The sequence below is a fragment of the Crocuta crocuta genome, unplaced genomic scaffold, assembly GCF_008692635.1.
Source record: "Crocuta crocuta isolate KB4526 unplaced genomic scaffold, BGI_CrCroc_1.0 scaffold144, whole genome shotgun sequence".
In the NCBI taxonomy this organism is placed as follows: Eukaryota; Metazoa; Chordata; class Mammalia; order Carnivora; family Hyaenidae; genus Crocuta; species Crocuta crocuta.
In genome coordinates this window covers 1,628,549-1,645,949 of record NW_027529669.1, presented here as the reverse complement: position 1 = coordinate 1,645,949, position 17,401 = coordinate 1,628,549, and the positions used below count along the sequence as shown (strand labels likewise).

General features: G+C 38.6%; 1 protein-coding gene across 2 annotated transcripts in view; it reads left to right on the top strand.

The window, feature by feature from the left end:
- ANKFN1 (ankyrin repeat and fibronectin type III domain containing 1) overlaps window positions 1-17,401 on the top strand; it is a 459,719-nt gene that overhangs the window by 209,642 nt on the left and 232,676 nt on the right. For both annotated transcript variants that reach the window (XM_077762871.1, XM_077762870.1), the window contains exon 4: window positions 8,547-8,587. In XM_077762871.1, coding sequence (XP_077618997.1) covers window positions 8,547-8,587 — 41 coding nt within the window. The remainder of the gene's footprint in view (window positions 1-8,546; window positions 8,588-17,401) is intronic.

Sequence of the window (17,401 nt, the reverse complement as noted above, 5' to 3'; positions counted from 1 at the left end):
GCTCCCTTGGACTACTTAGGCCATTGTTCCCCAAGTGTGTCCCTCAGAATGCTTGGAAGAAGGATTCTTCAGTCCCATACATTCAGGACATTACTGCTCCTTGGAGTTTGTAATAAATAATTGACTATTAAAAGCTCTGAAAAAGACTATAATAGAAAGATCCACTTAACTATCTTTAACCCATTGTTTCCCAAATGTACTTAACACTTAACTTCTTTCTTTCACAAACCTATTTTAACCCTTCTTTGGAAAAATCTGTCTTAATCTGATTTAGAAAGAATCTCCTTTGCTCCTTTAATATCACAGGCATAGCTCTACCCCAGTACTTACCACATGTCACCGTCATTGTGGAGTCATTTTCTGATAGGTCTTTCATGCAACACAGACCACAAATCACTTGGTGATAAAACAATCACTGAGTTTTGTCAGTGTTTTATATATAAAACCTAGAACACGTTTTAAACATCTGATACATAATTGCTAAACAAGTACATGGTTGACTAAAAAAAAAAAAAAGGACCGCTTACTTTGTTGCTATTGATAATTAACATACATTATTTGAGTGGTATGTGTAACACAATTACTTGCCAGAATATGCCCATATGCAAGATAGGCTATAATTCATAATATTATTGACATGTTTTCTGTGAGTGCCATGTTTATATGAGTCTCTTAATGTCCTTATCCTGAAGATTAGAGGGTACACTTGGTCTGACATGTTAACTTGGCTTCAACATAGAAATTTCTAGGGGCACCTGGGTGGCTTAGTCGGTTAAGCATCCGACTTTCGCTTAGGTCATGATATCGCGGTTCGTGGGTTTGAGCCCTGCGTCGGGCTCTGAGCTGACTCAGAGCCTGGAGCCTGTTTCAGAGTCTGTGACTCCCTCTCTCTCTGACCCTCCCCTGCTCACGCTGTCTCTCTCTCTCTCTCCTAGAAATTTTAAAAAAAAAAAAAATTTAAAAAAAAAAGAAATTTCTATATTGCTTTGGAGTATTTTTTTTATTACTGTTGCTTTGTGCTTTGGTTTTGAGAAGACCATAAGTAAAGATTATATCAATTGTATATAACTTGAAGAGAACTCTTAGATTCACTATCTGCCAGGAGGATCCTGAAAAGTCATAGACCTCCCTATACCACTCAGTGGAGGGATCCCAACTTGTCAGCTCATTCACTAAGAAAAGATTCTTCCTTTACCTGCCACCAGTTGGAGATCCACTACTACTTAGGAGACACACCCCCAACCCCCGCCAGCTTACCCGCATATATGCTGAGGGCCTCGGTGAGGAGATCTGGATGTGTGCAGACAGGTAACAGTGTTGACGGGGAGAGAAAATGCACAAAGCATTAAAAATGACTCAGCAGTTTGAAGAGGGAAAGAACAACGTCATCGGAACAGGTAGCTCTCTGTGAGGTATCCTTAAAGGAAGAAATAAAAAGAACTCTAAAAGAAAGTAACATAAATTCCCAGAGAGAGTAGAGAAAGTTATTACAAAGGAACAATCTGAGAGAAAGAGGGGAAAAAAAAGACTTCTTGGAACTCAGCAACATTGCTAAAAACAGAATTAAGTATCTTGAAGCTCAGATGGAAGAATTATCACATGGAGAAGAAAAACGCAAAGAAATAGAAATTATGAGTGCAAAGTGAAAGATACATCTGAAGAATACTTATTGTTGGTACAGGGTGAAGAGGTTCAACCTTCTTGAAGACTAATCTGGGACTCTCCTACTAATATCAAGCTACCTACCCTATTATAAAGTACTCACAGTTCTAAGAACTATCCCACAGTATAAGAGCACAAATCCAAAAACTAATATTCAAAATGCTTGCTCATTGAAAGCTAATTGTCATAGCAAAAAATCACAAGAAATCTAAATATTCATTAATCAATATGGGATTGGTTATATAAAGTAGGGCATGTCATTAAATGGATTCCTATTTAGCCACTAAAAAAATATACCAATTTGGAATGTATCTCCACAAATACACTGAAAAGAGAACAAAAAGCATAATATAGAGAATTATATAACATGATCTTGTTTTTGTTAAAAACATTTTAACCACATGTTTGTATGTTTATAAAGGTTTATGTATGTACATGTGTTTTCATAAGCATAAAAAACAGTGTAGAATGATACCCTCACACATTATTGACAATAATTATCCCTGGAAAATGGGGCTAGAGAGTCAGGCAAGATGCTCAACTCTTTATCTACTTCTGAATAAATCTGTGAGGCTGTGGACTCTTTTACTTCATTTTAGTGCTCGTGTATTTTCCAAATCTTCTGTAATAAAAACTGCTTCTTTGGGGCACCTGGGGAGCTCACTTGGCTGAGCGTCCAACTTCAGCTCAGGTAATGATCTCACTGTTCATGAGTTGGAGCCCCACACCAGGCTCTCTGCTGTCAGCCTGTTGGTGCAGATCCCACTTCAGATCCTATGTCCCGCTCTCTCTCTGTCTCTCCCCTGCATGCACTCTCTCTCACTCTCTCAAAAATAAATAAATAAGTGAATAAATGAATAAAAGAAAGAAAGGAAAGAAGAAAGAAAGAAAGAAAGAAAGAATGAAAGAAAGAAAGAAAGAAACTGCTTCTTTAAATTTTTTAAGTCAAAAATCTAGAACAAATCAAAACACAAGAGGTCATTTGTAAGTAAATATGGCAAGGATATGGAAGGGTTTGCTGCATTCTTGGAAAAGGCAGAGTTAAGACTAGAAAAGAAAAGACAATGGAATTCCAATACCAAAAGAGAAACAATTAGAAATGTTTACAAAATTCTTAAAACACTAGTGGGAAAAAAATTTAAAAACTACTGTGAGAAAAATTATTAAGAATCATAAAAAACCAATCCACTCTGACTTTTTAAAGAAGAGCCCACTTTGGTTCAAATCAAGACCCAAAGTCAGACACAAAAGAAGTTGGAGATGACATTTCTTGTAACCACTTAAGGAACTAGTACAGAATATTTTGATCCAAATGGGAAGTGTAATTCTTGCTACAGTAATTTTTCAGTTTGGACTCAATAAAGATAATCCTAAATGTCATATGTTAAGCACTTAAAATGGGCAAAGTCTCTACCAAGTCCTCAGTATGCATATTCCTCTAAAAAGCACAACAATCTCAGAGGAGGTGCAGGTGCTGCTCTTATTTGCCTTTTATAGATACAGGCAGTGAGGTACACAAACATCGATGTATGTGTATGTGCTTTCATAAGAGCAAAAGACATAAGGTTAAATAATTGGCTGCACATCACACTAGAAATAAGTGGAGGAACTGAGACTCCATCTCATGGAACCTCTGATACCATTGCCTCTACCTCCAGTGTGGGAGCCATGGGTTCTTGAACTCAACATCTGATCCCTGTGCCTGTAGCACATAGTCTCAGGTTGTAAAGAACACTTGATCAAAGTGAAGAGGAGATCCACCATTTATGACGTATTATTATTATTACCTGATAATTGGCATATTCTACCTTATATAAAACCTGCATCCATTCATTCCTTTTTTTCCACTGTTACAATACCCCTGACTATATTGCCTATCCTGTGGCTTTTATCCCTGTGATTTATTCATTCTGTAACTGGAAGCCTGTACCTCCCACTCCCCTTCACCTCTTTTTTCCACTCCTTCCCCCCTCCTCTGGAAATTATCAGAATGTTCTCTGTATTTATGGTTCTTTTTCCGCTTTTTCTGTTTGTTCGTTTCTTTTCTTTTTTAGATTCCACATACAAATGAAATCTTATGGTATTTTTCCTTCTCTTTCTGACTTATTTTACTAAGCATAATATCTTCTAGATCTCTCCATGTTGTCACAAATGGCAAGAGTACATTCTGTTCTATGGCTGAGTAATATTCCTGGATGTATGTGTGCGTGTGTGTGTGTGTGTGTGTGTGTGTGTGTGTAGCACTTCTCTATCTGTTCATCTGCCGCTGGACACCTGGACACTTTCTCTGACCTATTTCATGTACTACAACCCCCTCAAGGTCCATCTCAGTCCATCTTGTCACAAATCACAAATGGCAATTTCCTTCTTTCTCAGGCTGAATAATATTTATAAATATATTCTATAAATATATAATATATATAATCTTCTTTGTCCATTCATCCATAGATGGACACTTAGGTTACTTGGGCTGCTTCCATATATTGGCTATATAAATAATGTTGTAATAAACATAGGGGTCCATATATCTTTTTGAATTGTGGTTTTGTTTTCTTTGGGTAAATACCTAGTAGTTGAAATACTGGATCATATGGTATTTCTATTTTTAATTTTTTGAGGAGCCTCCATACTGTTTTCCACAGTGGCCACACCAATTTACATTCCCACCAACAGTGCACAAGGGTTCCTTTTTCTTCACATCCTCACCAACGCTTATTATTTCTTGTCTTTTTTTATTCTAGCAATTCTGACAGGGGTAAGGTAATATCTCACTGTGGTTTTGATTTGCATTTCTCTGATTATGAGTGATGTTGAACATTGTTTCATGTGTCTGTTGGCTGTCTGTATGTCTTCTTTGGGAAAATGTCTATTCAGATCCTCTGCCCATTATATAATCAGTTTATTTGGGTTTTTTTTGACATTAAATTCTGTAAGTGCTTTATATATTTTGGATATGAACTTCTTATCAAATATGCCACTTGCAAATATCTTCTCCCATTCAGTAGGTTGCCTTTTCACTTTTTTGATGATTTCCTTTGCTGTGCAGAAGTTTTTTATTTTGGTGTAGTCCCAGTAGTTTAATTTTACTTTTGTTTCCCTTGCCCTAGGAAACATGGCTCCAAAAATGTTGGTATTGACATCTATTCATTCTTAAAGTGTTTTTAAAATGTTTATTTATTTATTTTTGAAAGGATGGGAGGGGCAGACAGAGGGAGAGAGAGAATCCCAAACAAGCTCCATGCTGTCAGCCTAGAACCTAATGCGGGGCTCAGTCCCACAAACCGTGAGATCATGACCTGAGCTGAATCCAAGAGTTGAACATTTAACCGACTGAGCCCCCCAGGTGCCCTGTTCATTCTTAAATTAATTTCCAAGGTAATTTAAAAACAAACTGTTGGGTCTCAGCACTCCTGGGAATGTGTGAAGTAGAGAATAAGTATTCCTACCATAGCAATAAGCAAATAAGTAAAATTAACATAAAATAGAATTTGTTTGAAATTCAGAAAAAGAAAGTGGTGGCCACTTCATCTCAAAATTTATAATCTTGGACATATAGGAACTACTTAATTTTTATTGTGCATTTTAGAAAGGAGTAGATATATAGGAGATTTTATTCCATATGTTACATTATTCAAACAGTTATACTTGCATCGATACAATTTTTTGCATATTGTGAAAACTTTAAATAGCAGGCAATTCAAACCAGATACTTCAATCGGCATAGAATGTTCTGAAATTACTAAGTGGTCTATTTTTTAATGAGTGTCAATTGTAGGTTACAAATAATAGCCAGATGGGATCAGCCACAGGAACCAGGGTAAGAAGTTAAGATAAATAGGTGGTGTGAAGAATCCCTTGGTTGAACACTTTGGCCTAGAGATCAGTTGCTCCAGGACCATCAACTGAGAAATTCCAGTGACCCAGGAACCTGGATTCCCAGCAAGGAGACCGAGGACATCCAAGGGCTTTGGACAAGATCCATTCCACGTGAATCAGGCCCATGTGTGACCATGACCCAAATGCTGGCCTAGCATGTCCTCTCAGGGTGACTCAGGGGTACCAGGTGGGTGTGGTTCAGGGCAGAGACACAAGAGGACCTTGCATCCCCACAAGGTGGGGGCATAGAGGCAAGCCTTCTGTAACTTAAGTTATCCAGGACTGATATCAGAAGGGTCCCCTCTATGATTCTTTAAGGACTCCCATGGTCAAAGAACAGGTTTTGCTGAAGGGTATGCTAAATAAGGCAAATGGTGGTATTGGTCTCTCCGTCCCTGAAGGGGAGCCAGTTCCTCCTGTCTGGGGCCCCATGCCCCTGATGATGTCCTTTTGCCTGAGGTGCTCCAGGCACCTCCATTTGGCTTTTTAACTCCTACCCCGAGGTGGGAATAGTTCCTTTCTAGGGTGGTTAGCGGTAACAAGTCAATCAGTACATGCAAAAGCACCTAGGACAGTTCCTGATGCATTAAGATTCAGCAATGTCAACAGTCATTATTAAATATGGATTTTTCTTCAGATGTTCTCACCACAACTCCTCCCAATTAGACTTCCCTGATTTCTCTTTCTATACTGGGTCATCGAAGACCACCACCTTCCCTCCTCTCTGACCACTTTGTGATTTTGCATTACATCATCATGCGATCCCTCCAAACTGTCCAATTGTCTCCCCTGCCAGACAGATGTTATCATGATGAGGGCAAGCAATGTATTCTCAGGGCCTAGCGCAGTGTGCTGCACAAACCAGGCACTAAATACACATTTAGCAAATGAGTTAATTATTCATTTTAAAGGCTCTTTTCTTTAAGAATTCAGGTTTGTCTTTCTCTAATATGGAAATAAGCATAGAAAAGCCAAAGCAAGCTTTTATGTTCCTCTGTAGTCTGTAAGACCTCACCACCACCCACACTGTTCTTGATTGTTTTTATTTTGTACCCCAAGAAAAATGATCAGTACCACTGCATTAGGTAGCTTCATAATGCAGTCTCAAGGACAGCTCTGAATAGTTTTCAGAGTAATCAATGATATTGCCATGAAATTGTTGCCCAAATGAAGAGCTCTTGTCCAATGAATCTGTGAAGTAACAGACAGTTTTCTTTGTTAATACTTCTGTGGCTAAAGCAGAACCTGTTATCTGAAGCAGTAGTAAAAACTTTCCTCAGCAGGTGAGAGCTGTCTAAATTTGTTTCCTAGCAACAAGTTCCTTAGAGGAACTGAAGGGTGCACAATTTGAGAAGAATTTTCAGTACACTTTTGTTTGGAGGAAGGAGAGGTGGGGGTGTGTGTTGTCTGTCAGAGCAGTGTTTCTAACTCCTAGTCAGTGACGCATATGACATCTTATTGAGTCACACCATAGGATCCATCTAAAATAGTCGACTCAATAGAAATGCATCAAGCACCTACCTCATGGAAAGAAGTCTGAAAGAAGAATTATGCCAATTCTTTCTGGGATCAATAGTTCAATAGTTTAACAATTTGTCAGTTTAGGAGCCTTACCCCAACCATGGCCATGGAGAGTAAATGTGGAATTCAGTGGCTTGCTAAAACACTGAGGGATTTTTCAGGGTGGATGTTGATCTAACTCGAATTATACTCAGTGGTTAGAGAAACAAGGAGTGGAGGAAGGCAGTGTGGGAGAGAAATATGGGTCAGAGGTACAGCACAGATTGCCAAGAGAGGAGACATCTTACCCAAGCAAACCACTTCCCATAGCCACCCTCCCAGCTCCAATGTCATTGACTGATTATATCTTCTTAATTTGTTTTCCCAAATAGGCCTTCTGGTAATAATAACAATAACAGCAAAACACGAGGTAGCACTTATTTTACATGCATTATCTCACTTAACTCTTACAACAACTTTTTGAAATAGCCACATTATTATTTCTATCAATCCCAGAGCTGAATCAATTTGCCAAAGTCACACTGTTACTAAAAATGGCAGAGCTTGGAAAAGTACTGCTCACCAAAGTGACAAATCCGACTTATCCAGGTCCACGTAGGGAGTGTGGCAGATCTTTCCGTAGGTCTCAGGACACCATGACTTGGGTGTTCGGTCTTAGAGACGGTCCAAATCATGTGAATCTCAGCACACAGATTGTTCATATCAGTGATAGGGGCTTAGTTGCCATTCCCAATTAAATCTACTACTCTTAAAAAGACCCCTTTGGATATAACCACAGTATATCTAAAGTGGGGGAAAAGGGATTTGGAAACAAACTGAGTTGTCTGGTAGGCTGCCACACTGAACAAATTGCTTGCACAACTGGCAAACTCCTTCCAAGCATAGGCTCAGTCTAATTGTTTCTTCTTTTACTGCCATCTTGAATAAGGAAAACCTGGCATCGATTTCAGTGCCCCCACCCCAGTATTCCCCAGAAAAGCTTTTTATTCCTTGGAAAAGAAAACTTGTCCACTTACCCAAATAAGCATGAATTGAGAAGAGCATAATTTTTAGGAGGAGCTTAATTTAATGGAGCAATGTGTCAGAACTGGGCCTATGAGAATAAGGTGCAATGTCAGTATGAACCAGAAGCCAGAGAATGACAAGTCTAAGCCATTGAACTAGGCATCTAGACTCTCCATATTTCTCCCCTAGCCAGGACCAGATGTGGGAGACAAAGTGAGCAACAAGGGATCTCGAAATTATAGGATGGTCCCAGGATAGGGAGCTGAGGATGCCGTGAGATATGGGAGTTGATTTACATGTTTTCTTTGTGGGCTATTTCTCCCTTTGCCTCCAAGAAGACTTCCCCAATAAAAATGTTTTCATCTCCGGGTTCCTCATGTTTTCAGTCAGTGGCTATACCTTCAAAGGCAATCCAATGCCTTTTTCATTCTGAAGGTTATTCTCCATTTTTTTAACACTCTTTTTTTTTCTCTTTGTTTCAGAGGCTGCCCTTTAAAGACAGGCATTTCACTTGCAGCAAAATGTAAGTACATTTCCTACTCTTTGCTATAATTCCTAAAACCTCCTCATCGTTAAGGCTCCCTTCTCACATTGCTGCCTTTTTAAAGCCTGGCTCAACAAATGCAGCCGCAGTGTGAATCTAGTATTTCACACTGTTGGTTTGTATAGCATCGTTCAGTATTTTATAAACCGTTTGGGAAACAGATTGAACCCAATCATGGCTGCTGCTACATTGCATCTAAAAAGCTAGGAAAAAAAAAAAGTGAGGAGGAGAAATTAGGCAGTATTCTTTTGGACATGATGATCATGTGACAGCAAACATTTGAATATTCAGGTTCTCTCAAATGGCTAATTTATTACTCTTTGCCCGGTCACTCCTCACAGTCACAGGCTGTTTCACATTTAATAGCAGGGTAGTTATCTTAATAATGCCTTCCTGTGTGTACTGCATTGCAGCCACTCTGTAAACCCGTGTTCTTTCTAGAACGAATCTCCTGTGTATTATGTTTCTTTACTCTTGGTACTCTCAGTGTCTATAGCCAAATTACAATCCCTCTCTTTTTTAAAAGACCAAATAAAATTACACTAGGTCCGAACTGGGAGTTCAAAATATGAATGTTCCATCTGTTTCTGGAATAATTTGATAATACTCAAGTTCAAAAAGCAGAGGATGGATGTGAATTCAGGATAAAGACTCTAGCTATTCAAAAGTAGTTCAAACAGTAGTGAGTTTCTTGTAACTACAGATAAGTAAACAGGAGATTAACAACCATAAGGTAGAAGATGAGCCAAGTAAACCAAGAATGTGTGGGTGATATCTTTTGTTTGCTCTCTAGAATAGACTGATCCCATTGCTATATACCAAATAGTCAAACACTAGCCCAAGTAACATTCACTCTTAAAACCATTCAGATTTTATGTCAAAGTATTCCGCGTTCACTGGAATGTTTTAAAATGTCAATTTCTGTATTCTATCACTTTGGTCTTTATTGCATTATAAAGACACCTGCATGTTATGAATATTTTAAGCAGCTTTTACCTAAAAAGCCATGTTAGATTTTAGGACTAAGTCTCCCTTTTCATAAGTGTTTATTTGTACACATGTTAACTTTTGACCGTATTCTTTCTTTTAAACATAGAAACTGTTCAGGAGAACAGTCTGTGTTTACTTTCCTCCATATTCATGTTCTGTAGCTCTTTCTCATACTGCATCTGTCTACTTGGGCTTATCACTGATTTTAAATGATTTAATGTTAAATACTAAGAGATACTTGGTATATGTTCATGGTGACAATTAGACGAGGAAGGTAGTTTAAGATTGCATTTTCAGTCATTTGCAAGTATGCAACTATGAACACATATATGACTATTACCTCAAGATCTCTGTATCAAAGTTCTGGTTGGAAGCACCTTGTATCTCCCAGGTCGGGGGAGAAATGGCTAGCTGTTTCACGTTAGGAGGTTAATTTGGGATCACTTTACTTTCGCACTTTTTTTCTCAAGGACACACAAAGTGCTTGGTGACCCCTTTTATTAGTAAATTCTCTGAGAAGTAACTTTGCACAGTTTTGCACCATCTAGACAAAAAGAGTTCTTCACACCTCTCCACATCATCTCTAAGCTAAGCTGGTGGGGAGTTGGTCTGACCCATGGAGTCACAGAAACACATTAAAATCACCAGGCAATTGTGAGTTGGGTTCATTTTGGCAGCCAGACTCAATCAGCCCTCAGGAGTTGGCATTACGTCCCAATGATGATTGTATTATACAGCTGATACAAATGGAAGACAACCTAATCAGCACGCATTCAGACAAGGCTTGATCTGTAGTGAATGGCAGGAGGCTTTCCAAGTCAAGGGCCTGGAAATGTGTATGGGCCACATAAAATCCCAACTCCTCCAAAGGAGGGCAGCCATAGCCAAGTCAGGAAGACATGCCCACATGGAGAAAGGGGTAGGTGATGGAAAGAACTCAGGACTAAAACTCAGAAGGCTTGTCACAAGTGGTATGATTTGGAGAATGTTATTGAACCCCTCAGTTTTGAAGTGTCCTTATTATGGGTTAGAGGAGGAGAAAGGGAAAACATTTTTCCTGCCTCTGTCAAAAGGCTGTTATGATAATCACATAAGGTAACATTTCACAAAGATTTTGCCATCTGAAAGTGCTTTGTGTCTTTAAGGGATTCTTGTCACATTATTGGAGGCTCTCTCTGTCTCAGCAGGAATCCCTGGGATTCTGGGAGGGGCAAACTTTGGATCTTAAAATCAACACTACACAATAGAATAAAATAGAACCGTATTGGGCCAAAGCAGGCCCCTAGAATGACTTGCACCCACTTTTTTTGTTTCTTTTTAACTACAAATATTCTTTGGGACCACTGCCTCTGGTGGAAGAGAATTGTCTTCTGGGTGGTATGGGTGAGAAAGTTGCCAAACAAACCTGAATTATCCAGAGGCCTGTAAAATGCGCAATTGCTTTTTAAGAGGCATGGTGATATTGTGTGTTCCTTTCGATTTCTGGCAGTAACGATTTTCTGCAATTTGTGGTTTTGCAATTTCTCTTTACACAGACAACACTCTGGCTCTCATTCAATGCCCCACTGGTTAGGGGAGAAGGGGGAGGAGAGAGAGTGAGTTTCCCTGGGGCTCTGACCACTCCAGAAAAAGAAGGAAATGTTAATGAAATAAGTCAGAAAGAATGCTTGAGACTAGTGGAAGCTGGTTGGTTGGTGGGGAAGAGAAAACCTTTAATAAATTGCATAGTGTGGTTAGGATTTTATCTGGGGCTTTTGTTGGCTAAGCAAAGGTCTGTTCCCCTTGATGCTTCTGGACTCTCCACTGAGCTTTGTCCGGTTGGCAATCTCCATCTCTTCTCTTACTTTGTCCTATATTCAACCAGCCTAGAGCAGCCCATTGTACCAGCTCCCTTTCGCTCCTCCTGTCTTTGATGGGATTCCCTTTCAATACTCCGTGTCTAGATGCCCACTTGCCAATTGCATTAATCTGGCTTGTGTAATTTACCTGAAGATCCACGTGCCAGAATTTTCACCCACATTCCGGTTGCATTTTCTTCTTCCCCAGGCCTGAAATGCTCTTCACAGAGGAAGGTCTGTGGCCCGCGCTGTAGAAGCAGTGCATGGATGTAGCATGTCACATTTATCTCGACGAGAGTAATATGTTCTATTTCTATTCATCACCTCTGGAAAGGTTTCACTGACTTGTGTTTGCTTTTTTATGACTGCTAGGCCCTGTGCTGAAGGATTTAAAGCTGCATCTAGCATAAACCTTGTATTCCTTCTCTGTTCCCTTCCTTGTATCAAAACAGCTCCCTGTTCTCCATGGAGCAGATGCCCGGGGCTTATGCCTGTAGTTCCCAGGCTTTCTCTGCACAGAGGCAATTGTACAGGCCATTTATTTCCTCTCTTCTCATGACCCAAATGTCACCGCTTCTTTTGCTTCTAGGAGGGATATAAAGATAATTGCTACTCATATGTTTAATTGTAGTTTTGGCATATTTGGGGAAAATATGATCTTCCTGTGTATACATTCTAAATGTTTAGGGAATTGGGGTGTCTGGGTGGCTCAGTCGATTGAGCATCTATCTTCAGCTCAGGTCATGATCTCACAGTTCAGTTCGTGGGTCCAAGCGCCTCCTTGGTTGGGCTCTGTGCTGACAGCTCAGAGCCTGGGCCTGCTTCAGATTCTGTATCTCCCTCCCTCTCTGCCCCTCCCCAGATCGTGTGCGCATGCTCTCTCTTTCTTTCTCTCTGTCAAAAAGAAATAAACATTCAAAAAAAGAATTTAAAAGTTTAGGGAATTGTTTGTGCTATGCCATTATAAATCATGGGATTTTAATTTTGGAAGATAGTTCAACATGATGCAGTTCAAGAGCCCACCTCAAGCCGCCTTCCTCACAACATCCTCTCTAGGACCCCTATCTCTAGCCCATGGAAGTCCAATCCATTTTTAATAGCTCAACACTCCCAGCTTTCTTTTACTAACCTGAGATAACCTTCAGGTGGTTTGTGCTAGTTTTGCTTTCTGGAGCAGCTCAGAAGTTGACTCCTTCTTCCACATGACAACCCTCCAAATATTTTGGAATCTGATCCCATATACTCTCTGAGCCTTCCTTGTCCAGGCTAAACATCCCCGGTTGCTTTAGCCATCCTTCATATGACTTGGTTTAGTTATCCTTTTCCATTTTCTCCAGTCACAGTTTTCAATGTCCCTCTTAAAATATTATGGCCTGAACTTAAAAAAAAAAAAAAAAAATCACTGCCAAGATGGCTGACCATTGCAGAGCTCCAAGAAAAAAAAAAAGTTTCTTGTTCTGGACATGTTATTTCTCTTACTATAACCTAAGAGTACATCACAAAATTTAATAGCACTTTAGTCTTAAGATTAATCCTAAAACCTCTAGATATGCTGTGCAAAAGCATCTATAAAAATGGATTTGTTCCAGTCCTATATTTCATTCCTGTGACACTTGTTAATTTCAGAATACTAGTGGAAGTTCTTAGGAGATTCTTGAATTTGAATCACTTTAAACCCTATTTCAGTTTTGGGACGTACTTGATTTACTTCTTGACTTCATTCAAGAGATTGACAAAAGTGGCGTATACCTGGATTTTAAGCTTTTCAGAGGCAGAATCATGTTTTATTCATCTTCATCTTTGTCTCTCCTGAAATGTCTGAAACAAGCAGATGCTCAGTAAGTGCTTTCATGAAATCAGGCAACGAAATCTGACATAGGCAGCTTTCTTGCACCCTGAGAGAGAGCTATCTTTAGGTTGTTATCCGTGCCCTTTAGAAACTAAGAGTAAGATGAATTTTACTTTACATTGCTAATGTTGGGCAATTTTGCAGTGTTATATAGTTCACTAACGGTAAGATCTTCAGGGCTAGATTGCCTGGATTCTGATCTTACTAAATTTTGCCAACTGTGGGCTTGGGAGCAAGTTACTCTACCTTTCTTGGTCCATGTCCTGATCTGTAAAATAATGACATTATTTTATCTGCCTCATCAGGTTGTTGTGATATTTAAGCAAATTAGTCCATGTAAAGAATATAGAACAGGGGCGCCTGGGTGGCTCAGTCAGTTAAGTGTCTGACTTCGGCTCTGGTCATGATCTCACGGTTCATGGGTTCGGGCCCCACGTCAGGCTCTGTGCTGACAGCTAGCTCAGAGCCTGTAGCCTCTTTCAGTTTCTGTGTCTCCCTCTCCCTCCCGTGCTCATGCACTCACTCTCTCTCTCTCTCTCAGAAATAAATAAAAACATTTAAAAAATTAAAAAAATATAGAACAGCTATCAACAATCAAAAGCAATAATTATTGATAGTGACAATTGTATTGTCATTTTTGTTGTTATTGTCAAGCTATGCTAGTATAACCATGCTATCATTAGAACTAAGGCAATTTGGCACAGTTTATTCATAGTGAACTCATTTTGACTCCAAATAATAGTTTTATGATCAAAATGTTTGTGTAACCTAAATATAACTCAAATGTTTCATGGCCCCCTAAGTTTAGGTATGTATTCAAAGGAAACACAAAAATTGAAACAGATGAAAACAATGTAAATTTTTATTAAAGTCCTTTAAAGAGGAATTATATCATATTCCACAGCAAAATATTCTCTCCTTTTTTAACTTTTTTAACCTTTATGTTTTGAGAGAGAGAAAGAGAGACAGGGTACAACTGGGGGAGGGTCAGAGAGAGAGGGAGACACAGAATCTGAAGCAGGTTCCAGGCTCCATGCTGTCAACACAGAGTCCTACGTGGGGCTCAGTCTTACCAACCGTGAGATCATGACCTGAGCTGAAGTCGGATGCTTAACTGACTGAGCACCCAGGCACCCCCATAGCAAAATATTCTAAAGACCTTTATCCAAATTCCTCATAGTAGCTGCTCAAAAATCTCACCTCTTCCTCTCCCTACTGCTCTCTATAGCAAAATACTAGTATGGTGCCTGGCTGGCTCAGTGGGAAGAGCATGTTACTCTTGACTTGGGGTTGTGATGTGGAGCCCCACACTGGGTGGAGAGATTACTTAAATCAATAAAACTTTAAAAAAAATTTTTTAATGAAAGCGTGTGTTGCTTTTTTCCTTACTTGCCTCTTCTTTTTCAAAAGTGCTCAATTCTCAGGATTAATAAATTGCTTATCAATTATTTTCTGTCTCCGACAATCCCATTTCTTTTTTTTTTTTCTTAAATAGATTATTGTCAAGTTGGTTTCCATATAACACCCAGTGCTCATCCCGACACGTGCCCTCCTCCATGCCCATCACACCCCTTCCCCTCTCCCCCACCCCCATCAGCCCTCANCATTTTGAGTTTATTCTTGTGCATGGTGTGAGAAAATGATCTAGTTTCATTCTTCTCCATGTTGTTGTCCAGTTCTCCCAGCACCATCTGTTAAAGAGTCTTTTTTCCATTGTATACTCTTTCCCACTTTGTCAAAGCTTAGTTGCAATCCCAATCAAAATTGCACCAGCATTCTTCTCAAAACTAAAACAAACTATCCTAAGATTTGTATGGAACCACAAAAGACCCCAAATAACCAAAGTAATATTGAAGAAAAAAACCAAAATGGGAGGCATCACCATCCCAGACTTTAGCCTCTACTACAAAGCTCTAATCATCAAGACAGTATGGTATTGGCACAAAAACAGACACACAGACCAATTCTTATGAAATTTCAATATGGCCCTTCTAGGCTGCTCCTAGAATAAATTACACACACACACACACACAGACACACATACACACACACATATACACGTATATGTGTGTGTGTTCACTGATATAATGGATGTGTAGCACACAATTTACAAATATTAATAAAATATTCAAAATGCTCTATTGTAAATTCTGTGTAGCCAACTTATTCTCACAGAATGCTTTCACTGAGTTTTGCTGAACTCTTGTATCTGTAGCCAGCATATGGCTGCAATTGATAAATTATTGTAGTTTACATGTAACTGTGGATCAATAATGTGAGCAATTTCTTTACTAAATTGGGTGATAGTTTTTGAATACTGTAGAATATTTCCTCAAAAATCAGGAAGTAATAAGTTTTAAGCATTTCTCTTTTTTTAATTTTTGAGGTGTCATTGACATACAGCATTACAGTAGTTTTAGACATACAGCAGAATAATCTAATATTTGTGTGTATTGCAAAACGACCACCATAAAAGTCTAAGTTGACATCCATCACCATCCATAGTTACAGAATATTTTTCTTGTGATGAGAACTTCTAAGATTTACTCTCTTTAGCAACTTTTGAAAATGCAGTATAGTATTAATAAGTATAGTCACCATGCTGTGCTTTACCTTCCCATGACATATTTATTTTACAACTGGGGGTTTGTACTTTTTGATTCCCTTCCCCCATTTTCACCCACCACCATCCCAGCCCCTGCCTCTGGCAACCACCAGTCTATTCTTTGTGCCTCTGAACTCTGTTTTTAGTTTTTGTCTGTTTATTGTTTAGATTCCACATGTAAGTGAAATCATACAGTATTTGTCTTTCTCTGTCTGACTTATTCCAGTTAGCGTAATACTTTCAAGATCCATCTATGTTGTTATAAATGGCAATATTTCACACTTTTCATGGCTGAATTATATTCCGGTAGATAGATAGATAGATAGATAGATAGATAGATAGATAGATAGATAGATAGATAGATAGATAAGATAAGATAGACATCCATTCATCCACCAATAGACACTTAGGTTGTTTCCATATGTTGGCTATTGCAAATAATGCTGCAATGAATGTGGGGGTACATATATCCTTTAAGTTAACGTTTTTGTTTTCTTTGGATAAATACCCAGAAGTGGAATTATTGGATAATATTGTAGTTCTGCTTTTAACTTTCTGAAGAACCTCCATACTGTTTTACACAATGGCTTCACCTATTTACATTCCCACCAAGAGTGTACAAGGGTGATATCTTCCTGTAGTTTTGATGTGCATTTTCCTGATATTTAGTGATGTTGAACAGCTTGTCCATGTACATGTTGGCCATCTGTATGTCTTCTTTGGAAAAATGTCTCTTCAGACCCTCTGCCCATTTTTCAATTGTTTTGTTGTTTTTTGTTTTCTTTTGTTGCATTGAGTTCTAGGAGTTCTTTATATATTTTGGATGTTAACCCCTTATCAGTCATATGACTTGCAACTATTTTCTCCCATTCAGTAGGTTGGTTGCCTTTTCATTTTGTTGATGGTTTCCTTTGCTGTGTGGAAGCTTTCTAGTTTGATGTATATTTCCTTTGTTTTTAATGCAAGTTGTTTTATTATAATTTTTTATAATTCAAATTTTAAGAATGGCCATGTTTAACAATCAGCTCACAATTTCTGAAAGTCTAACACCTGCTGCTTGCCAACTGGCACAAGCCATTTCTAATACTCTTTCTTTTTAGATAGCAGTGGGGATAGGAAATGGGTGGAAGTGGTAAGGTATAGCTTTGAATATTGACAAGTATAATTTTTCCCCAGTGATAAATTATTACCTTTAAAAATATATCTGTTTTAGAGTTTTACCAAAGACCAGAAATTATCTCCCAAGTACAGAAATCACTTTTGACCTCCCTCACTGTTAAAATATGTTTTCACCTTTAGTATTGATTATTGACTTAAAGACCATGTTATTCTATCTTTTCTAAATAATTTTTTAGGCTACAGAGTCAAAATCTCAAGTTAAAAGGGAGTGAGGAGGAGGTAATTGTAGGAATATAAATATTTAATCAAATCTGCAAACGGAAAACAAAGTTTAATTTGACTTTACATTAACCTGAAATGGAGAGCTCCATAAGAAATGAGTTATCAAGAAC